The sequence below is a fragment of the Agelaius phoeniceus genome, chromosome 3 (genome assembly GCF_051311805.1).
Source record: "Agelaius phoeniceus isolate bAgePho1 chromosome 3, bAgePho1.hap1, whole genome shotgun sequence".
Classification (NCBI taxonomy): domain Eukaryota; kingdom Metazoa; phylum Chordata; class Aves; order Passeriformes; family Icteridae; genus Agelaius; species Agelaius phoeniceus.
Window position 1 is genome coordinate 28997956 of NC_135267.1, and position 24015 is coordinate 29021970.

Here is a 24015-nt window from a genome sequence, read left to right on the forward strand (position 1 = left end):
AAACTGCATAAACCACAGTAACCAAAACAATCAATATGACTTATTTTAATCTGTACAGTTTCACTTAAACCAAGAATTACTTTAATTCAAGCTTCTGTTAAGGCTAGTTAGAAACAAACCTACTATAGCCAAAATCTGTATAACAGTACCACATATTTTTAGCTAACAACATTTAAATAAATCTAATAAAATCTAGGCTACATAAAAGTTTGGAAATCTATTTAAAAATCAAGATTTCTTCAAGGTGTGGTTTCATGCTTTATCTAGTTCTGCTGTTACAAAAAAGAAAAAAAGCTTCAGTGTAGGTACACAGTTTATGGTAACTGGGAGGGGAGCTGCGGCCCATGCTTATCCCCAATGGGTACAGCTGTGAGCAGCAGGTGAGCAGCATTGACAGCAATGAGCCATGGAATGCCCGGGTGCATTGACCAATCACCAAAGGGAACAGAGGGCACACAGGTGCAATGCATCAAAATGAGGGCTATAAAAGGTTGGGCTAAAGAACAAGAAGGGTATATGCCTGATGCTTTCTGAAGTGGTGTGGGGTTTCTCTGCCTGGGTAGGTGCCTGCAGCCTTTTTATGAGGTATAGTGTTACTCTGTATAGGTGAGTGTTTAAAGCCTTCTGAAATTGTGTGGTGATGCTCTGTGTATCATGGCAGTCTTGACTGCAGCATGTGCTGTGATGTATGCCATGACACTTCAGTGTGTCTATAGCAGTAAAAGAAAACCTTATTGGAAGATGCAAAATGGACTCTTATTATGCTTCTGACCTCCTTAATTTCATTTACTAAAACATGGGCAGTATTTAGAAGCCCAAAGTATTTTCCTTGTTATTTATTTGCATTTCTAATTTTCACTGAGTCTGGTGTTGCAATGTCTTGGGGATAATAATATGATGACAACTATTTTAATCTGATTGTTGCTGTTTACTTTTCAATCCTATGATGTGTTTAATGTGTTCTTGGTGTTTGTGGGGTTTTTTTTGCTGTATGTACTTACCTTGGTGAAAAAAGGTACAAACTTGCATCCTTACACTAACTAGCTACCATCAGCTCATCACAGGAGAGACCCAGTTGTGACACCAGAATGCTATCAAATCTCCTAGAAGATATCTTCCACTGACTGGGATAGTAATGACTTCATACAAATTCTCTCTTTTTTTTTTTTTAATAGTAAATTAAATTTAACCATCTCTTACATGAAGAATCAGTTACATTATTGCTGCAATGCATCAAATATAGACCTTTTTAAAAAGTGTGAGCCAGGCATTCTTATTAGCTTTTCAGGTATTTCATTGGAAGTTCTTACAATGCACAGAGGTTTGAGAAATTGCTAAAAGGCTTAGCTATAAATCTGCAATATATCCCAGACTTTAAAATGTGTCTAAGAACTTAATGTTCTAATTTAAACTTAGTAAACCAAAGAAAATGCCCTATTAACTTTCCCATAGGCAAAAAATACAGATTGTAGCAGATTTCCAGCATTGGTTTACTGCAGACTGCATCATCTTTTCTATCTGAAGAAAACTTAAGAACATGCAGTTGTTTGGTATACTCAGGTCTATGCTGTAGCACTGTAGTTTTAGTCTAACATTCAGTGGCAAAGTTTCCAAAATGCTTCCTCAGCTGTTGCCTAAACTCAACAAACAAAATTTCTATCTTCTTGTCTGCCCTGAAAATTTGTCAGACAGCTATAGTTTAAATTAGCCCACATAAGCTGGTCTAATCTTCTTATACTAGATGCCACCTTCCTAAAGTGAGAGCCTAATTCTATTTACAGCCAATAGGAGTGTGTCATTTTCTTGTGAAAGCCTTCAGAGGGTGATCATCTTTACCCAAGTTCAGATCCACAGGAATGCTCTCTTGCTTTTTTTAGTTGCTTATGTTCCCTATAGAATATGTAGGTATCTATCTCCCCTCATTTTACCTGTTGAAGCTTTATCATTACTCAGCAAGAAATAAAGTATTTATGGGTCTATGGCCCTTTGTAAATGAAACAGTTTTTACTGAACTAAACAGTCCTTGGCAATAAACTCTGTAAACCAGGAATCTGGGGCTCTTACACTTACTTAAGGACTTCCATGGATTTGTAGCAAAATTTTTTTGCATTTGATTTCTTTTCATATAAAAAATTACAGGAGAAATTCTTCAAGCAGTAAATGTAAGGCACTCACTGCCAGATGGGGTTCTAGCCTAAGGGTTATTACAGAAAAGATGGGCATTAATTTTCTGGCTAATTCTGTGTAATACTTAGAGGGAGTAAGGATTTCTGGGTACTTGTGTTGAGGAATATTGATGAATTCTAAATGAAATAGTAGCTGTATAATGTTGGTATGATTTGTCAGGAGAAAAGGATGGAAACCACAGTCCCCTCACCTAGTTGGGTTGCTCCAGTTGTTACTGGTGTACAAAAACATGCATCTTCACTTCTGTTCTGAGCAGTGGCACAGCTCATCTGGAAGCAATAGAACATATTTCTGACTAGTTCAGAACTTTGTTGATGAGGTTCTCAGATAAGAAACAGAAAAACTGGTTTTAAGACACCGAAGTCAAAAGAGAAGAACAAATCTTGCCAGTATTAATGCTTTGAGTTCTTTAGTACATCACTAGGTCGTTAGAGAAAATATTCTCTACAGGTGATGCTAACATCTAATTTAGTTGCTGAAATAGAAAGGGAATCCTTCTGGAGTGACTGAAATGAGGCTATGAGGTGATTTTGCAAAGTGAATCCCCTTAGTAGACAGCTGTACCAGTCTGTAGTAAGTTTATTTAGGGCACCATCAATCTTTCCAGGGTGATTAATTTACATCATTGTTTACTGTCATCCCCAGGTTTGAGCCATTTAACTTTGCAGTGCATAAAAACCTTAGATGCTGAATGCAGTTGAATTTGGCCTTAGGGATCAGACAACAAAACAAGGTCCTTCAAAACTAGAAATTGGTACCTGTGTCTCTAATGTTTGTGTCCCAGCAGCTATATGTTATAAACCAGAATAATTTTTTTAAAAAATGTATTTGCAAAGAAAACATACTGCCTGTTAATATTTTAGGACTTTGTACAAACTTGTTAAATGTGCTATATATATATAATCATAGAGTGGAATTACAGAATGTTTTGGGTTGAGAGTGAACTTAGATCACTTAGTCCCCATCCCCCTAATATAGGTAGAAAAACATTTCACTTGACCAGGTTGCTCAGAGCCCCATCCAACCTGCCCTTGAACATTTCCTGGGATGAGGCATCCACAACTACTCTGGGCCACATGTTCCAGTGCCTCACCACCCTCATAGTAAAGGACTTCCTTGTATCTAAACCGACTCTGGGTTTTAAGACCTTCCCCTTGTTGCTATTACTACATGTCTGTTTAAAAGTCCCTCTCCATCTTTCTTGTAGGATTCCTTCAGATACTTGAAAGCTCCAAGTAGGTCATCCCAAAGCCTTGTGTTTTCTAGGCTGAACAATCCCCTCAGCCTTTCCTCATAGGAGAGATGCTCCATTCCTCTATTTTTCTTAGTGGCTCTGGACTCACCCAACAGGTCAATGTCCTTTCTGTGCTGGGGACCCCAGGGCTGGATGCAGCACTGCAGGTGGGATCTCACTTGAGCAGAATAAATGTGCAGAATGCCCTCCTTTGACTTGCTGTCCCCACTACACATTTATATGTAAAGCATTTTTATATAAAGGAACTTAAAGCTATTTCTAAAAGTAATTGAAGTAATAGATGCAGTCCAAGCTTACTTATGAAGTTTAGGTGAGTCTATGTTTAACCTAAATATTATTTAGGAAACTCTGCATCTTTTGCATATAGAAATGCTTATATGTTGTGAAAGACTCAGTAAACTGAGGACACTAAAAGACTATTCCTGCATTAGCAATTAATTAGGTGCAGTGGGGGCACACCATTAGAAGTGGCTGATGCTGAGTCCTGTGTCTCTGCATTGTATAGGGTCAGGGGCTTTGCTTCTGCCTCTTGGGCAAAAAGCTTCCACTAAATACAGGGCATCCTGTATCTCTTGGAAGCTCACTGGAGACAAGAAGTGCTACATGCACACCAGATGACTCAGAGATGGTTTAGCTAAAGGGCTGGTTTTTAACCTAAGGCCCCCTCGAAGCACTGGGAATATCTAGTGCATGTACATCAAAACTGCTCAGAGAGCCAAACCTGCCCATGATACGTGAAAACAGTGACAGGCTCACAGTAAAATCACTCTATTTCTTTGACCCAATTTGCAACTACAGCCAGTAACACAAAACAGAGCCAGGCACCATCACTTTGCTTAATAAATGGTGTTGCATTTTCTTTTAAATCATCATTGTGGGGATGCTGGTACATAACAAAGGTGAAATCTACAGTGCCACCAAATACATAGAGAGCTAATGGGAAAATTGATTCATGCTCTGAGAAATTAAACAGACAAATATTATCTCTCCTCACAAATTGTATATCATCAACACAGATTATTGTTGTATTTTGCATTTATTACTTATATAAGAGCTATATAGTATAACTAGTTGCAGATGTGGGAAAATCTGTGATGTTTCACTCCAGGGCATCTCATTTAATTTCAATTTTGATCGAAAAAAAAGGTTATTTTGGTTTGAAAAATATGGATTAGTTTAAATTTACTCGCAGCTTATTTTCAGTGGATATAAGATACCAGATTTCAGTTTTGAAAGTGCTACTCTCTTACTGAAATCACCCTGGTTATCAAATTATAGCAGATGCTTGAAGTCTGTGTAAGTAATAAAATAGAAATATTCTAAAATTCAGCTCAGAAAAATCACAAGGGGGAAAAAGAGATACCATTATTATCACTTGCCTGAAAATTAATTATAAATTAAGATTCAGTGTCTCAGCCACCTACACAAAATGGTGTGAAGGGCCTTAACAATCAGAAGGTTAGAAAAGAAAAAAAATCCAAAGACAGAGCATTCATATTTTAAAGAGCTGCAAGACAAACTAAATTAGGAGATTATTATCAATTGTGAAAATTAGAACATTCCTGCAAATTATGCATAAATGTACAGAGGAGCAGTTGATGCCGGGAGCTTGGGAAGGTTAGATAAACCTTGGTGTATTGCTTAATTGGCAGAAAAAACTATTCAGTTTTGGAGGTAAGAATGTTCTAATTGAAACAAGCGAAAACCCCTAGAAAATTCCAGTCGAACCAGCAGTATCAGCAGTGGTTTTTTACAGTAAACAACTTGGAACCTTTTTAAATGACTGTCTATAATAAGACTGCACAATAGCAATTACAGCAGAATCTATGAATGAAATACTATAGTCAGACATTTTACTTTCAGAATTAGAAGAAATGTTGAATTTTTCACATACTACTAAAGTGTGCGGGGTCTAGATTGGAGTTGTCAATTCACATCACAGTTTAAAAGAAATTTCTTCTATACCATTACTTTGCAGAACCACTCATTTTTGTCACTCTGCTGCCTGGAGTGCATTCATGGGAGTTATTCAGAACAGATTAAAGTGTTAATGGCATAAAGTAATTTATCTGGATTGCAAAAGAGAGCTGGATTTTAGCAGCACACTAAAGAAACATTAGTAATTTTCTATTTCTTGGGAGATTATTACACCATTATGTTAAAGGAGTGTATCAGAATGAGTACTGCCTACACTGAAAAATTAAAACCTCATAAGAGATTTTAATTTCTTGAAGAGTGAGCAATTGAGGAATTTTTTCATGTGACTTTTCAGTACACATATTAAAACAAAATCAAATTGGTACACAAGATGAAATTAAACTAAGCAGAGAAATTGCTCTTCTGGTGCCACTGTCTTGTGCAGTTTTTCAGAATATTCTGTGATTCCAAAACCTGTGAAGACCTGCATTTTATCCTTTATGAAATACTTCTAAACTAACAACAGCTAGATGACTAATTCAGGAGTAAGGATGGCATTCTAGAAAAACATACAGGGCTCTTAGTTTTATGGTTTTAGTTCACATCAGCAACTGTCAAATTGTTGCACAGGATAAAAGAAGACAAAACTCCATGCTGGGATGTATGAACAGGAAAATAGACTTCTGTGGGCAATGTAAAAGAAACCTTGATTTCATTTTAGCACTGTAGAGACCTCAGCTGATGCATGGTATCCAGTTTTGGAGAGCTAACCTCAAATTCAGTATGTAGAGAGAGATGCTCATTAAAAAAAAAAAAAGAGTTGATCTTAGGTTCAAGGCCTATAGGCAAAAAAGAATGAATGTAGTAAAAACAATAGTAAAAATAAAACCAGGAAAGTTTTGCTTGGTGGGATTTAATTCCCCTATATCATATTTACTCACTTACTAATTCTTGTCTTTAGAAAAATGTGGCAGCAAAGTAAGAAACTGTGCAAACTATAAGATTGGAAAAAAAAGTCCTTTCTTTTTTTCTCATCACCATCACTGGCTGTGATCATGGCAATGTGAGTAGTGTCTAGTTTGTGTTTTCTGCTTAATGGTGAGAGGCACTCCTGAAACAGCAATCTTAACTGTTTTTTTAAAAATTTTGATTTCATGCTTTGGCTTGTTTTGCTTTTGGCAAGCTGGACTTGAATTCTAATGCTTCATATTTATTTTGCACTTTACTTTCATTCAGGCTAATCTTTTTCTAGGATGGTGTTACCTGCAGGAAAAAATTTAAAGATCTTTTTAAGAAGTGAGAGGTTAATTGATTGCATTTTTGCTACATATTAATAGTATATGAGATCTTCAGAAGTATAGCAGTTTTTCAGCATGGTATCTGTAATATCTATAACTAATACCTAAAAGAACGGAAATAACTATTAATATTTTATTAACAGTATTTTTTAAATCTAAGCAGCCAATTATTCCTCTGAGCATGAATATATGAATTTTCCTGTATTTCTTTCTAGACAAGGCAGCTGCCAAAGAGATTTCTTCTTCAGACTCTTGTAGTGGCTTAGGTTAATAGTCTGACCAGACTTGTCAGACTGATGATATTCAGCATGGCATTTTCAACTGCTCTTCCTTCTGCTAAATTTCCAGTGTTACAAGAGTAATGTTTACTCAAAAAGCATGTGCTTATTATGTAAATACTCCACAATACCAGTATCTTTAGCCTAAAATAGAGGGGTTGGCACCTCTCAGAAAACAAAATAGAATGGTCAGAGATTTTCAGGAAGGATGCCTTGATACAATGGCTCAAAAATATCACTGTAATTCAAGCAGAAGATGTTGATTCTGGCAGCTTGTGGCAGTACCAGCAAACTGTACAATCCTTGGTTTAAAGTTTGAATTGGGTAGTGCTGTGTAGTATTGTGTAGCAAGTAATTTTATTTTCCTAAAAGGGAATTCTGTTTGAATAGTAACACTAATGAAAAGTCCAATATTTTTTTCATAATTTACATCCTATTTTCAATGTGACATTTTCTTTGTTGTAGCTCTAGACTGTTGTCTCATCCTTTCAATGGGTGTCTCAGAGGCAAGTTTGTGTCCATCTCACATATTAACCGTGGTTGATAATATGTCATAAACCAGACTTTACCTTACATTTTTACTTCCTTTTCTCTGATTTCCTGATTCTCCCTCAGAAAGGTCATGCCCTTCTACTACACACATCTTAATGGCCTTTTTCTGAAATCAAATAAGTGTGTCAGTATTAGTGGGGACTTTTTGCTGTTGTTTGAATTTATTTTTGTTTATTTTTGTTTAGGTTTTTGTTTGGAGTGTTTTTTGTTTTGGATTTTTTCCTATATTTCATTTTATTAGTCTTTGGAACTACTATTCCTTTCAACTAATTTTATCTGTGTAGAATTATGCAGGCAGTCTGGTCATCTTCCTTCAGAATCAAGGAAATCCTAGGCAGTGATTAATCCTATCTGTTAAGATGTCTGTCTTGCTTTACCATACTTCTGCCATTTTTTTCAGTTTTGGATTAGTGTTAGGAAAAGTATTTATTAATAAGACTTGGAACATGCTGCTAGTAGTTTCCCTTGACTGACATTTCCCTTTCATATAGTCAAATGATCAGGCAATTTTTATCCACTGACTTATGAATTTCATCAGTATATCATCCATTGGATAATTTTAAGTTCTTTACTTTTCAAGCATCAGAAAGTTAACTTAAATTTAAGAGGCTGTGACTGCAAATTATTCTGCATTATTCTGTCATTATTATTGTATACATTATTCTTTTCAGTCATTAAGTGAATGTGTTTCCTATAGGAACGACAGGGTTAGAAGTACTGCAGTCTTTCATTGGGAGATCTTTTTCAATAGAAATGACACTGTTTTGTCAACATTTTATAAGCTTTTCCTTAATTCAGTAAAATGTAGCAAAGGAAATTGCTCACAAGTATAATTTTTTTTTCTTAAAATGAAAAATATACTATAATTGCAGCTACTACCACCTGTATCAGAAGAGACATTTTTTCAGGAATTTTCTCCTGGAATGTAGGAGAGTTAAAACTGTGCAATTTTTCCTCATTCCTCAAAGACTTAAAAAACCTAGTCATGGGAGAACAATGACATCCCACAAATTCTTATCATTAAGAAGTAAGAAGAGGATTTTTATAATAAAAATTTTCATAGAACAGAAATCTACATCCCAAATACACATATTCTGAGAGGAATCATATGCTATCTGTCACCAAAGAGACTAGAAGGAGCAGCTAAAAATTAAATGTAGCCATAAAGAACACATTAAAATTGCTTTACATGTTACGAAAAAATATTTCATTTCGTTTTACATATCCTGCATAATATTTTGCATAAATAGCAAAAATGTTCAATGAGAATCACAGTTATCACAGCAGTTGTTCTTTTTCATATGGTAACAAAACCAAAGCCACCTCCAGAATAGATGCTGACATGGAAGGAAAAGTGACTTCTTTTGATAGGTTGAGTTTCATCATGGAATGGCAGATCCCAGATCAAAGGACACAAATAGCATAAAAACTTTTAGTAGTACCAATCATGGGAATTAAAAGATCAAAGTGCTCTCATATGCAGAACTGAATAACACAGTTCCATCCAGAAATCAATAAAGGAGAGGTTTTTGTTAGCCAACAGTACCAATAAAACTGCAGCTAGAGATCTGTAGCAGATAAAGCTGAAACTTCATTAGGTTACTTGGTCCGCATACCTCTTTCATTCTGTGATCAAATACCGGTTTCTAAGGAAAGGAGGTTGAATAATGGCAGACTAATAAAAGCACTCACTGGAGTCTGCTAGTAAGGAAGTGTAATAACACACCACCCTCCCACCCTAGCTGCCCTTTTCCCAGAATTAAAATAAATGACAGCTCACTAAGGAATAAAAAGAACAGACAGAGAAGGGAACTCAAATATTTTCATCATAGTACAGTATTATGTGAAATACAAAGTGGTAGGAGAAACTAAAAACAGCACCAAAGAAGTTAGGTGGGATTTATTCTCTGCCTATTTTTTTTCAACATATTAACTATCCCCTTTAACTTTATTAAATATCCCCTCCTATTTTGCTTTTTCTTTTTGAATTTATATTTGGAACTTCAATTCTCATTTTTGTTTGGCTGTTTGAAACAGGGACCCTGCCTTTACATGGACACTTGACCTCTGAGCTAACCTTAACTCTGTAAACCATAATGGCTTTAAGAGCAATGCCAAGAAAGGCAGCATTTACAGTTGATTGGTGTTCCATCTTCTTGGCTGGAATTTGTCTTTTTATTCTATTTCAGTAGCAGAAGGAATTGCCAATAATCTTACAGTTTTCTCACTTGCCTTTCACACCCCCATATCATCTCATCTCTCATCTCATTCCAGGCAGTCTTTTTCTTGAGAGGTATTTAAAAATTACAAACTTTTGTCATGCTGGTAAATCTGGCTAGGCTTCTTTCATAGCTGTTAGACAAACAGGTTGGTTTAGACGTTCATTCAATGCAGGAGTTGAATTCTTGAGACAGGCTTATTCCTTCATTTGCTGCATGCAGCTTAATTGAATCTGGAGCATAAAAAGCAAGTTTAAAAAATTCCAGCAAAAATTCTTCATTTTTGAAGCATTTTTTCATGTGTTTCTCTATTTAGTTGTCTCTACTAACATTCCCTGTAATGTCTTCTCTGAGAATGCTTGTCAAATAAGCCAAATTCTCTTTGTTTTAACCTTCTTTTCCCTTAAAACATGACACTCCTTCCCACAGTTTTTTTTCTTCCTCTTTTGCATAAACAGCATTCACTCATGTCTTAAATTTTTCTTAGTTGCATAGATGGCTTCCCTGAAACTCATTATCATTTTGGTCTCAGTATAGTTCTCTTTCTTTTTGTTCTGTCATCCTTTCAAATAGTAGTTACTCCTTCTTTTGAAGGAGTATAAAATTACTTATGAAATGAAATTACTTATCTTATGAAATGAGGCTATTTCATACCTCTCTTCCTTGTTTCTCTACCACTTGCTACTTGGAGAGGTCAGAAACCTCCATATTAGCACCTTGTCAGGGGAATACCTAAGTACTGCTCATGCTGAGACTGTTCCATAGGCATGGGAAATCTTTTGCAGTGGTTTGGTATTAAAACCCTTCTCTAGCCACAAAGGGCATCAGAGGCTTGAGAAGCTGTCTCACCACAGACATCTTTTTCCATATTGAAATAACAACAATTTGCAGAAGTCAGCACTTTAATGAGAAAAACCTAAGTATTACAAACTATTCTACATAAATGAGCCAGTAAAAATATAGATACAAATAAAAATTCAATTCTAAGCAACATGCTTAGCTAAAACTCTTATTCAAATTAGTAAGAAAATTTGAAAATTAAGATGGACAACATAAAACTAAAACACTTTAGTAGTATTTCTTTTATCATTGGCTTCCTCCCTATCAATAATGTTCTATCTGCCCACTCCATCTCTTGTAGGTGTTTCTGTGGAGCCTGTAGGCTGCCTGTAGAAACTGATGTCAGGGCCCTGCAGAGCACTTCAGCGGTATCTGATATATGTTAAAGGTAAAACCCTAAGATTTAAGATCCATTTAAGATTTAAACCCCAGATTTAAAATCCTGCAGCATCTGGACACACATGAGTAGCTAATGGCAGCTTCAGGCAGCTGTCACTTGACCATCTGCAGGAGTAAGTGACATGTAAGCTAACAGGAAATGCAGAGCATTGCCACTTTCCTGCATAAGTTTAATGACAAAATTTGACCAATATATACCTTGCTTCTGGTAACTATGCAATAGTTGGGGCTAATGCACAAATATTACAATAAAATTTTAAGGGAAATTTTGCTGAAATTGAAAGTATGGGCAAAAAAAAGGCTTTGCATACACCAATACACCATTTCTTTGGAAGGAGAATGAGCACTTAGAATGAGAACATTTTAAACTAGCAAAATATGACTCACCTGAACACAGTTAGGGTAAGTCATCCATAAGAAACAATTTGTTCCAAACTAAAAATGATATTACTATAGATAATCTCAATGATGATCATAAGGCCTGAAATGATATATTTGTAAGGATTAAAGGACAGGAGAACAAGATAAAATGTTCTGATAGGAGGAGCTCAAGCATCAAATTATGCATCCTAGGGCAAACCTCTACTAAGGTGACTTAAAATATAAGCACAAAAAATGCTCTGAGAGAAAGATGAAATATCTCTCAATTAAGGTGTGTTTGTAACTTGCTCTTGGAATGTGATATTTCAGGCTGAAGCTACCGAAATTTTTTCACTGTGAAATTTAACAAGAGATTGTTCTGCTTCATTACTTCTGAATTTGTTGAAGATCTGATTAGAGGGCACACTGATAAGGTGATACCACAGAGAGGGCACTTTGAGGGTAAACATTAAAATCTGTATGCATGCTAGCAACTTGAGGTAGATCACAATAGGAATTCAGTACTCTAAATGACACCATATACTGCAGTAGAATCTGTACAAGGGAGGAATATTCTGAAAATAAGTTGACATTTCAACATAAAGGTTTTTGCTTTAGAAGTTAAGGGAGGAATCCTGGTAATAAAAGTCACAGCAGTCTGGGATTCGTTAACTGCTATGCCAAAGAAATAAAATGGCAAATGGTGGTGTAGAGAAACAAAGATATCAAAAATGTGATAGTAAAATATTTTTAGCATGGGTGAAAAAGTCAGCAAAGATACAAAATTAAGGGCTTCAGTGTATACTAACAAGTAACTCCAGCTTTCACAGGTGCATCATGAACTTTTTTAAGTATTATGGATCTTTGCCATGGTATGTGATCCTTGTTACAGGATAAGAAAGCAGCTGTGCCACTGCTTTTCCCTCCAGTCCCACCTATGTACATTCTAAATGGATTCACTGGTGTAAGTCTACGTCTCCGTGTCTTGATTGCCTGTGTCAGATATTCTTGTATGTGCACCACCTCCCTCTTTTCTTTGACAGCCCACTCATGCTCTACATAGGCTTTATGTTTAAATTTAAGCACTGAACTACACAGATGACTTGTCCTCCTGAAGGTTTTGAACACTGCAAAAAAATGTCTGAAGGAGATGACAAGTGACATAATGAAGAAAAAAAAGAATATATGATGCCTAATACAATAAGTACAGAGTTAGCCCAAAGCACCAACATAATACTCAAAGATTTCCAGAATTGATTGTTATTTCATATTAGTAGCAGCAACCGCTTCTTTTAAGTGCCACTTGAAACTATCAAAACTAGTTAGCTTCAAAGTAGTTTTTTTAAAAGTTAAATTTAGATAAAATGAACTTCATGACTCATTGAAATACCCGCTAGGTTTCTTTCTTATAAAGGACAAACAAACCAAGCAGCAGTTTTGACAGGAGGTATTCAAGTAATAAATGATACATACTGTACTAAACTTTGAGTATGATGGGTAGAAATAATAGACAGACTTCAAAGGTTTGCATAGAAAAGAAGAATGTCATAGCTCTTGGTAAAAACATAGGAGCAGAAAGTTAATATAGTGAGCTTTGTGCAGATAGTCTAAAACTGTCAAAGCCTGACCCCTTTAAAATAAAGTTGTCAGAACAATTAACTTCAGGGAAAAAAAACCAAAGTCATAATGAGGTGACAGCAAAGGAAAATCCTTTCCTCAGTTCTGAAACAGGATACATTATTTTATCAAGTGACAAATCTTATAGGGATGTATTTTTAATGTGGGTAACACATAAAAACACTCTGAGAAGATTCTTTAATCTGAACAGGTACATAGTTTGGAAAGACACAGAAGGTGAAGGAAAGGTGTCACTTGATTGATCCAATAACTTTTGTGTTTGGAACTTCATCAGTTGTTCTTCCTTAAGCACAGCTTTTTGTCTTATAGCTATAAGAAACATTTCCAATAGAATTCCAAATGATCTGGACAATGCCTAAATTTCTTTTGCCAAAAATGCATTGCTTAAAATAAGACAGTTGTACAGTATTTTAAGTTACTTTTGAGTTTACATGTTTAAATAAATCCATCCTAGTCCCCTAACTCTGGATCTGTCTATATGTTGCAATGTACTTGAATTCCTAGAGTCATAGAATTACAGAATACTGTGGGTAGGAAGGGGCCTTTAAAGGTCATCTCATCCAGTGCCCCCTGCATAGGCATCTTCAACTCCATCCCATTCCTCAGAGCCCTAGCCAACCTGAACTTGAATGTTTCCATGTTTTCAGGAAAGAGGTATCACCTCTCTGGGCAACTGTTCCAGTGTTGCACAACCCTCAAAATAAAAAACTTCTTCCTTGTATCTAGTTTAAATCTACCCTCCTTAAGTTTAAAACCATAGCCCTGTTGCAATCAACATTACTAGGAAGTTTACTACCTTTCTTATAAGCCCCTTTCAAATACTGGATTGAAGTTATTTGCATTGGTGAACTGTGATCTGAATGGTCTTCATAATTTTTATTAAGATTTCAGTAGTTAGCATGTATTTTGTATTGAGCAATTAAAAAAAAAAAAAAAAAAAGCCAGATCATCCAGCCTGGGCAAAACAGATAATGAAAATCTGCAAAGACATGTCAATATTCAAAATTTTCCTGTGTATCATAAGCCATATTTGTAGCTTCACACATTTCTCGTGTAAAGTTCTGGGCACAAATATTTAGTTTTCCTTACAGAAGGGGCATTGAACACTATATAAACTGCTTGTTAAATACACTCATATTTGGACAATAATATGATTTTTTAGATATCTCCCTACTGCTGCTGATGACAAATATGCTGTTTGTATCTATTCAAATATTTGCTTGCATATTTTCTTTTGCCTTAGGGCCTTTGCCTAAAGTAGAACCACCAGAAAAGGCTAGAGTAAGGGATTTTTCAGCCAGCAATACTACTGTAATCCAATTTGTAAAAATGTTAAAAGAAGCTCTAGAAATTGATATATTTTCCCCCCTTCAGGCAGTTTTTGTGTGTTGCAGAATTTCTAAGCAACTTGTTGTTATTCCATTTACACTGACTTCATGCCACTGGTTTTTGTAGAGGTGCTGTGATATGCTAATATAAAGTGACCCTATAAAAGCTAGAGAAGTGGAAATGTGGGTAATCTTTCAATTATTAGTACCTGGCCTGTAAAAAGAGTCCTCTTCCCAGACTTTCCCTCTGTCTAAATTTCATTTAGTAGAGGCATAAAATATAATTTTCCTTTGATAGGGTTTTGAAGGTTTGTGAGCTCCAGCTTTTTTCTTTGGTTTTGGGGTGTTTTTTTAATTATTTTTTAGTGTTGTTTTTTTTTTTTTTGTGGTTCTGTTTGTTTGGGTTTTGACTTTTTCTTCCAACTGAAAAATTCTGTACATTTTTCATTTCCAAGCAACTCACAAGTGGGAACAAGAATATAATTTATGGCATTATGGATGATCAAAGTTTCAAATAAAATTCATCCTCATTTATTCTGAAATTGGAGCAAAGGTTTGTTGATGCAAAGCTGTTCCCAGCCTGATGTAGAACTGTCTTAAAGCCTTCTGATGCAGGAAAGGCAAGCTGGCTTCACAAGTGAAGTTATGCAAAATAACAGATACCTATATACACTTGCATGGATTAATAGTACACGCTATAGTACACACTTTCCAAAAAGATGACTGATGTGATATCCATATGTGAGAGTAAACAGACATAACTCACATAATGAAGCTTAAAATGACTAGTGCAAATGTTTTCTGAGAACATATCTTAAAATGTTTGAAAAAACATGGGTGACAAAATCCCTGAAAGATCATTGTTTTCCTGGCTCTATTAATGGTTATATAGTTAATAACCTGGAATACATGACTTAGGAGTTTCAGCTGTTTTTTTTTCTCAAGCACAAAAAGTCATTAATGTTATAGTTAGTGAAATAACTAACTTCTTTTAAAGGTAAAACATTAGTTTTCGTTCTCTGACAGTAATCGTTTTGCTATCACTTTGATTTTTGACACTATACAGCATTGATTTGTTCGTGTCCAGTTTTATCAAATATTAGCTGATGTTTTCTTTCCATGTCATTTAGCACACAGACATATGAAACCATTTATGTAGCTGCATTTTATGTACAGTTGGTAGAAATAGTAAGAAAATAGAAGGCACTTCTGCATGGCCATAGCACAGTGCTGTAGCCCACTGGTTCATTTGTTCAGCAGCCAGCAGTCCTTGTGACTGCCAGGCACCTGAGACGTGAACCAGCTGTTTTCCTCTGTTGGTGCCTGTGACTGTGGGGAAGTGCTGTCTTTGCCCATTGGGCAAGTCCTTCATATGAGTAACAGCCCCACTAGGCCCATCCACCAGCAGCCAGTGCTCTGGGAATTGCTCTCTCCCCACGTGGTACCACCGGGCCAGAGACACTGGAGCCTGCTGGTGGCCTTGCCTTTGCCAGCAGCTGTACCCTCTGGAAGCCCCTGGTCCACCTCCCACGCCTGGGAGCTGCCATCTCTTCATTTCCCCTCCCAGCTGTGTGCTGGTTTGGCATTGGACAGGTCATGCCATGTGTTCCTGCTCCTTTAGGGACTCACTGAACTGGTCACAGGCTGCTGTGCACCATCACGGCTTCCCACAGCAGACATGGACCTTTGGCTCTTTGTGGCACCTAGAGAAACCAACTGCTTTTCCTTGAGGCCAAATACATCAAAAGCATTTAGCTTTTTCTGTTTAATGAATGAACTTGGTGAGTTCGGATAAAAAGGAGCCTTCCTTTATGTCCTAGGGTGACTTTATGATGCTGATTTGTATCCTCATTCATCTGTTTAGCCCAGAAATAAGTTTTGCACCTTTATGACTGGTTCCAAGAGCAAAGCGAGGGAGAGAAGTGGGGAGTTTGTTTTCAGAAACTGCACTCACTCCTCCCCATTCCTGTTCCTGAACTGGCTGTCTGCAGCATGAACGGACAGCAGGAGAGAGCTCTCCTCTGCTTTTTGGTTAGTTTTTAGCTAGCTGAGGCAGAGGAGTTCCCTGGACTGTGCTTTTTTTTGTTTTTTTTCTTGGAACTGTTCAAACTTGCTCTGGACTGAAAACCCAGAAAAAGAAAAAGCGCTGGAGCTCAGAGCTCACACCTGTGGCCCACCATGGCATTTTCTAGCACAGGAGGGACTGATAAGAGACAGTGAGCCAAGTTATACCCCATGACAAGAACTTTCTGAATTGGCCATCTCTTCAGAACAGTGAGAAGTTTTATTTTTTAATAGTATTCATTTTTTATGCTTGTGAATACTTTGCTTGTTAAATAAGCATTTTTTTCCACTTTTCCCCAAGGAAATCTTTTTCTGAGCCAGCTGGGAGAGGGGTCACGTGAATCTGCTTTCTAGTGGGACCTCTTTTGGAGTTTCCTCCCGAATTTGCCCTAAACCAGGATACTCTACTAGCAAAATATTGATGTTATAATTCCTGCAACTTATTTTTAGCTAAGCTTGAACAATTTGCTGTCTTTATCTTCTATTTTTCTGTAACCTAAAGAAAAAAATTTGAATCTGGGGCAATGGGACTAAAAAGAAATTAAATATATATATTTATCTTCTGTGATAGAAAATCAATTATAAATTATGGATCTTGTGCTAATCTTATAATAGCTTATTCTGCTACCTTTACACATGAGATGCTGTCTCAGGTTTTAAATCTTGACTTCCTTTAGGCAACAGAATGGATGTAAATTATTAGGACAAGACCTCTGTGATTTCACAGGTGGCAGGTAAAAGCCTGGTATTTTGGAATGGATGTGCTGATCTTTTGGCTTTAAGTACCATTTGGTGTCTTACCCTGTGGATAACTCTTCTTATTGCTGACAGCCAGTGGCTTTGTAAAAGGTCATGTTATGGATATGTGTCCTGTAAACGTGCTCTCATAGCACTGCTGCTGTTTTCTGTGGAATAATTGGAGTTACCTCCTTCTTGTAAATAACTGCTGTAGCTTCTGTTCTGTCCAGACATTCAGGCAGTTTAGACTGATTCTAATTATTAATTAGTAAGATAACATAATAATTATTTGACTTTTTAATTCATAAATTGCGGTGCACTGTTCTCTGCTTTTATCATAGAGGCTATACAGGGTGTGGGTGCCCAGGCTCCCAGTGAGGCCTGTGGAGCTCCGTGAGGGGAGGCTGGCGCTGCTCCAGCCGGACACGGCCGGTTCCAGCTGGATCCAGCCGCCCACCACAGGGTGTGGCTGTGCCACAGCTGGGGTGGGGGCACCTTGGGAAACACGTGTAAGAAAGGAGAGAAAAAGAGGGAAAAACCAGTGAGAGAAGCAGCTGTGAGACCTCCAAGGTGTGAGAAGGGGAGGGAGGAGGTGCCGCAGGCACCAGAGCACAGATTCCCCAGTGGCCTCTGGAAGAGGCCAAGGTGGAGCAAGAGGAGGGTGTGTCCTGAAGAAACCATACCCTGTGGAAAGCCCACGCTGGACCAAGGTAAAACTGTGAGGTAGCAGAAGTTCTGAATGAGCCCTAGCCCCATTTCCCTACAGTGGCTAAGGGAAGAAGTGGAGGAGTTGGGAAGAAAGATTAATCAAAACCCTTTCTCTCCAGGCTCAAATTTATTTCTTTCTTTGTTTCTCAGAGTCCAAACATACTTTAATTGGTAATAATATAAACTAATTTACCCCAAGACAAACCTATTTGGCTTGTGACGATAATTAGTAATTTATCTCCTTGTCTGTGATCTCCTGACTGAGGAAAATTTCTGACTTATTTTCTCCTTCCTGTCTGTTGACTAGGGTTACTGAGTGCCGTGGTGTGACACTGGCCAAATGCCAGGCACCCATGGAAGTCCTTTGCTTACCCTCTCCTGCTACCTTCTTGGGCAGAGGAGAGGGAAAAAAATGAAGGGCTCATGAGTTGAGATAAGGATTGGGAGAAAAAAAACCACTCTAAGGGAGAGGCAGGTTCAAATTTAAATGTACAAAGTAAATTTATTATTAACAGTGTCAGAGGAGGATAATGAGAAGTAAAATAAACCTTTAAAACACCTTCCCTCCCCCCAGCCCCTCCCTCCTTCCCACTGATAGCATGGGGAGAGTGGATTGTGGGGGTTTTGGTCAGTTTGTCAGTCAAGATCTTCTGCTTGCCCAGGAAGAGAAGTCTTTTTTCTGTTATGCCATGGTTTTCTGTTATGCTGTGAGGTCCCTCCCATGGGCAAACATGGAGGGAGTCATCCCAAAACTGTTCTGGCATGGGTCACTCATCCACAGGGTGCAGTCTTTTAAGGATAGGCTGCTCTAGTTTGGAAGCAAGGGCTCTGTCTCTGGAAGCAGGGACCCCCTCTCCCTATTCAGGTCTCCCACTGGATGACAGCTTTCTCTGACATCCGCCTCCTCTGGCATAAGCGCTTTTCCTACGGGCTGTGAGTGGATTTCTGCATTCCCTGTGGATTTCATGCATTACATGGGAACAGTTTGTTTTACCATTGTCCTCAGAACAGCTTGCAGAAGAATTTTGGTGCTAATGCTTTAAACAGCTTCTCCCCCTCCTTTTTTCCCCCCTGACCTTGGTGTCGCCATGTTGTTTTCTTTCACATGTCTTCACTTCCTCCTCTTCTCCAACCAGAAGAAAAACTGCTGCTTGTAGGTACCATTGTTGAAAAGTTCCACTAATTTAAAGATTTTTGCAAAATCTTGCAGAGTCAAGAAGTCCATGTTGTCTAAGTTCTGCATCAGGGAATCACTCATCATGCTTCTGCTGCTGGCCAGGCCGCCCCACCACCATTGTGTGGGCAGCAGTGGCCGCAGTGGTGCTGGCACTGTTTAACACCTCTCTTCATGCTGGGCACTGGGAAGGGGAAGCTGCCACCACTGCTGCCCCTGCCCTTTCACCTGCGTTACAGCTGGCTAGGGGTGTCCAGGCAGGCAAGACATAGAAGCACCTGGGTAATCTGATGAATTTTTCTATTAAAGACTTTTCTGTAAATGTTTTTTGGATTAGTGCAATTTAAAGATCTTGATAAAATACACTTCAAGTTGATGTACTTGAAGTTTCCTCACATATTTGCCTTTTCTTATAGTTACAACCAACCCCAGAAGATAAGGGTAACCCAGTTTCTTATTAATAGAAACCGTGGGGGAGGTTAGATTTAAGCAAAACTGAATGACTGTTTATATGTGTAGGGTTTATTTTAGAACAATTGCATTGCAAAGGAAAGCAGGTGTGTAGCCCTTTTGGTTGTTATTATCTTTAGTAACATAGCAATGTAAAAGCATAAAATAAACACTTTAGAAAAATGTATACAGAAGCGAGGAGTAGAAAGATACCACTGCCCATGGATCAAGCAATGAGACTTGATTGTCTGTGTCTTGGTCAGAGTCATGGTTGCCATCTTGGTTGGTTGCAGGAGGGGGAAGCCCAAAAACATGAGCTGAGTGGGTTAACTTCAGCTTTAAGTGGGAAGCCCAGGTTCCACCCCTGGGGATGGGCATTTTACACTGTAGCACCACCACTGGTCTTTCACAGTCCTCTGGTGAAAGCCCCAGAACTGACTCTGGGCATGCTTCCGCAGCTAGGGGTTTCCAGACATTGCCTCTCATGTCAGCATGGTTGGGCCAGTTATGCCCCATCTGAAGGGACAAAAACCTTTAGACCTATGTATGAACATCCCCTCTGAATGTAAATTTCCCATGCCTTCCTCAGAGCAGGTAGATGGGGGCAGTTTCAGAACTGAGCCAGTTGTAAAACAGCAGGACATTAGTGGTAAAGAGCACTTCCCTCCCTCTGCAGGGTCTGCTTTTTACCTGCCTTCTCCCTTACCTGGTTCAAAACCCAGCACACATGTAACTCCTTGTCCCCCTTGGGTGGGTCGGTGTGCAAACCCAGCCTGGCTGAGCACCCTGCTGCCTCCACAAATGGCAAGAATGTTTTAAGTCATCAACCATTAACATTCCAGTCTCTCACACTTGTAAGTCTGCAAAACCTTCATGTGCACTGACTCAGGCTATAGAATGTATTTGTCTTCCTTTTATATGAATTGCAATGTCAGCCTAAAGAATGATCTTCTGGTATTTCAAGGAGGATGCTATAGAAAAAAATATGTTCAGCTCCTAAGAATCCATACCGTAGAAGTGACACTTGTAACAGAATCAAAGCAGGTTGGTGTAGAAATCATAGCAGAACTCAAGATGTCCACTCACAGCTGAGATAAATTCATTTATATGAACCAAATCCAGACCAAGTGGAGAAAACAGAAATGAGGAAGCAAAAGCTTTGTTGTTCTACACTGATACAACTTTTCTTTTTGTGTTTTTATTGTGGGGTCTTTTTTTAGTTCTCCCATGCAGTGTGAAATGTTGAGGCTAGCTGCTTCTGACTCAAGCTGATTTTCCTTTCTTCCCTGACAATGCATGCTAGTTTCCTGTTATTTAGCAAGAAATGTTAGATGCAGGAAATACTTGTAGTGCTATCCAAAAAAACTTCCAAAGCCCATCCCTTAAAACAAGAACTCTTTGAATCTCTTCTCAAAGAAGAGCGAGACATGTAAGATCAGAATACATACCTAAGTTAAATATGAACTGTCAGAGAGTACACTCCAGATGTAGGGCAGAAGAGATAACCACTCTAATTTATTAAATAGAACAAGAGGCACATTTCCCTAAAAACTGCAATGTCTAGTGAAGGTGAGAGAACATCCAAAAGCATGAACATAAGATGTGGCAAGCCTTATGGTAGTTCTGCAGTTTGAAGACTGAGGGGAAAATCAACCTGGTTATTTCTGGAATTGGAGTAAATGAGGTGGAAAAGAATAGGAATAATAGGTTGACAAGTACACAGAAGGTAAAAAGATTAGAACAAACAGCTAATTACCATATGGGAGAAAATGTTGTTTAAAATGAAAGGAAGAAATTGCAGAAAGCTTTTTGCTGACTTATGTTACCTTGACTATATGCCTTTATCTGTATTTAAAGTTCTTGCTCTGATCTCTGAGTCTTCTATTTGTTTTCCTAATCTCAAAATTGGCAAGAGATGGGGAACCAGCTGACTGGAACAACTGAAGCATGGAGTTCTTCCTATGCATTTTTTATATATGAGAGAGGTCTTTAATAAACCTAATTTTGCAAACATCTAGTTTGGTGATACTGCTCTATTAGTATATAGCTTACAGTTGTTTGTTATTTCTCTTCTGTAGTTCTGGATGCCAATTAATGAACTATAACTTAATTGTACCATAAATTTCAAAGACAAGATTTTTTTTGTTTTCTTTTTTGTTTGTTTTTGTTTTTTCTTTTTTCAAGACATGGATTGTCTTAACCACCTAGATCTTTAAAAAAGGCAGGTTTCTTTTGTGGTTTTTTTTTGGGTTTTTTTGTTTGTTTTTGTTTATTTGGGTTTTTAATTATCTTTTTCAACATCTAAGAAGCTCTTTCAGGGTGAAATTTGAACAAGAGCCGGTTTTCTGGCAGGGTTATCCTATACATAATCACATACCCCTATTGCATGATACAGAAATTAACTAGTGATCAGCTAAGCCACCAGTATAGTTTTGTTTTTGTGGGACAGTAATGCTCTCTTATATCTTACTTATGAAAAAATAATCATTAAAAAACCATCTCCCTAGTATCAGCCAGGTCTAAAAAATTGTGTTTAGTGATGTTTCAATAAAGGATCTAAACATTTTTCTTCAATCAATTTTACCCTCAAAAATACCCAGATTTTGGGAAATTGTCTTATAAGCAATATTGCAATGTAATTATAGCTTAACCAAAATTCCATTTTGTATGTAAAGGTAAGACTACTAGTAAGAGGAGAAATGTAAGGTAATTTTTTCTGAAGCTCTCAAATGGAAATGTGGTGGTTTGTTTGTTTTCTAGTCAGTTAAGCTATATCACACTGAGGATATGATATCCATGGTTTTCTGCAGCAGCACCTGGAGGACAGACAAGATAGCCTAAGCTATGTGAAATCATAGGAAATATCTCTGAGTGAGTCAAGACCTGAGTATCTACTTCTAGGTGTCCTAAATGTACCTATCTTCATCTTAAAATAAGTCCTAACACAAAAAAAAAAAAAAGTCTTCAGTAGGTCTTTCTTTCATTGTTTTCTGGAGAGCACATAGATGTGTTAGCATAGGAGTGTTTTAAAGTCAAGGACACATTTGAAATTTTGCAATGAGTGTTTAGAGAGGCATCAGGGTAAAGCCCGTGATGTGTTTGCAATTCAGATGTAAAACCATTACATTTATCATAATGCTCGTCACATCTACTGATGGGCTTTGTAATAAAAAGTGTTAGTAATTTGTGCCTTTTTATTGCAGGTTATCTGGATTTCAGCTTCCATCATCTATTGTGAGCACAGGCTCTATCCTCACCCTCTGTTTCACCACAGATTTTGCTGTCAGTGCCCAAGGCTTCAAAGCTATCTATGAAGGTAAGAACTCCTCTTACTGGGTGTTCACTGTACTTAATACATGTTTTTCATGTTGAAATGTGATGTTTCAATTCTGTTTGGGATTTGAGTAATCGGCTGGTATTGCATTAACTGTGGGGCTTATTTTGTAGCATTTTAAAAATATTGCTTTGTAATGGACATAGTTTTGAATTTTAAATTTAATTCAAACCGATGCTGCAATTTCTGGTGGGATTTTTAACAAAATTTCTCAGGTCTCCAAAGCTGGATTCAGAGATGGATTCATTTAAATGGTTTTATTATTTCCTAAATGATTTTTTTGGAAGCATCTTTAGGCAATGTCTAACTTAAAGGGTGTAGTGATAAAAATGAGAGAAGATATGAATCCTAAGTGATCTTGAAAATGAATTACCAATCTTCTCATTGTGGAAAATTAAAAAGATGAAAACAAAAATATATGTATATATAAAATTAAACAAAAAAACACTTGAATCATACTCTGTGGAAGGTGTTAGACTGCAGTGAAGACTCAGTTCTTGTTAGAAATAAGGCCAAGCATTTCTTGTGTCTACCAACAATTATTCTTATTAAACTGGAATGGTACCTTTTGTACAGCTCGAAGTATTAAAGAAATGATTTTATGAGACTTGTAGCCTTTATTGGGGAAAGTTAACAGGTACAGTGATATTAAGTCACCTGCTTGTTGGATAATAAGGGTATTTTGGGTGTAATTCAGGATTGTTTTTGAACTGAGTGTGTGGTGTTGCATTGGTTGTTTTGGGGTTCTGTGTGTGTTTGGATTTTTTGGGGCTTTTTTTTATTTATTCATGGAAAATGCAGGGCTTCTAATACTTAAAGTTGTAAAAGGCTAATTTTCAGATTACTTCTCAAACTCCAAGTGATTTTTTTCTATGGTTTCATAGATCTAATCCTTGACTGAGAGTGTTTATTCTGAAAAATTTGCCCACAGTCAGTTAAGTGCCTGAAATGTTTTTATGATGCAGTTGATGTGGAACTGAATGTAGAAAATAGTATGGTTTGATGGTAGCTCTTTACCAGGAGAGAATTTGCAAGTGTTTAAATCCATTACATTGGTCACTACTTTCTCTAATGTCACAGTACCCCAGAGACCACAGGTGCTTGGTGAGCTTTGATCAGGTTTTTCTAGGACTGTTGAAACTTTACCTTCCTTTCTTGACAGTGACAAAATCTACTCCCTATTGAGATATATCTTTCTTTCATATTTCATTAATGTTTTGAAATGTGTTTTTTAAAGTCTCTTGAATTCAATATGCATATTGAGGAGATTACATAG

At 37.3% G+C, this 24015-nt stretch overlaps 1 protein-coding gene across 2 annotated transcripts in view; it reads left to right on the forward strand.

Annotated features, from left to right (window-relative positions):
• The window catches only part of CSMD1 (CUB and Sushi multiple domains 1), a 1075408-nt gene that overhangs the window by 308162 nt on the left and 743231 nt on the right, over positions 1-24015 (forward strand). For both annotated transcript variants that reach the window (XM_054629077.2, XM_077174973.1), the window contains exon 3: positions 22609-22721. In XM_054629077.2, the coding sequence (XP_054485052.2) occupies positions 22609-22721 (113 nt within the window). The remainder of the gene's footprint in view (positions 1-22608; positions 22722-24015) is intronic.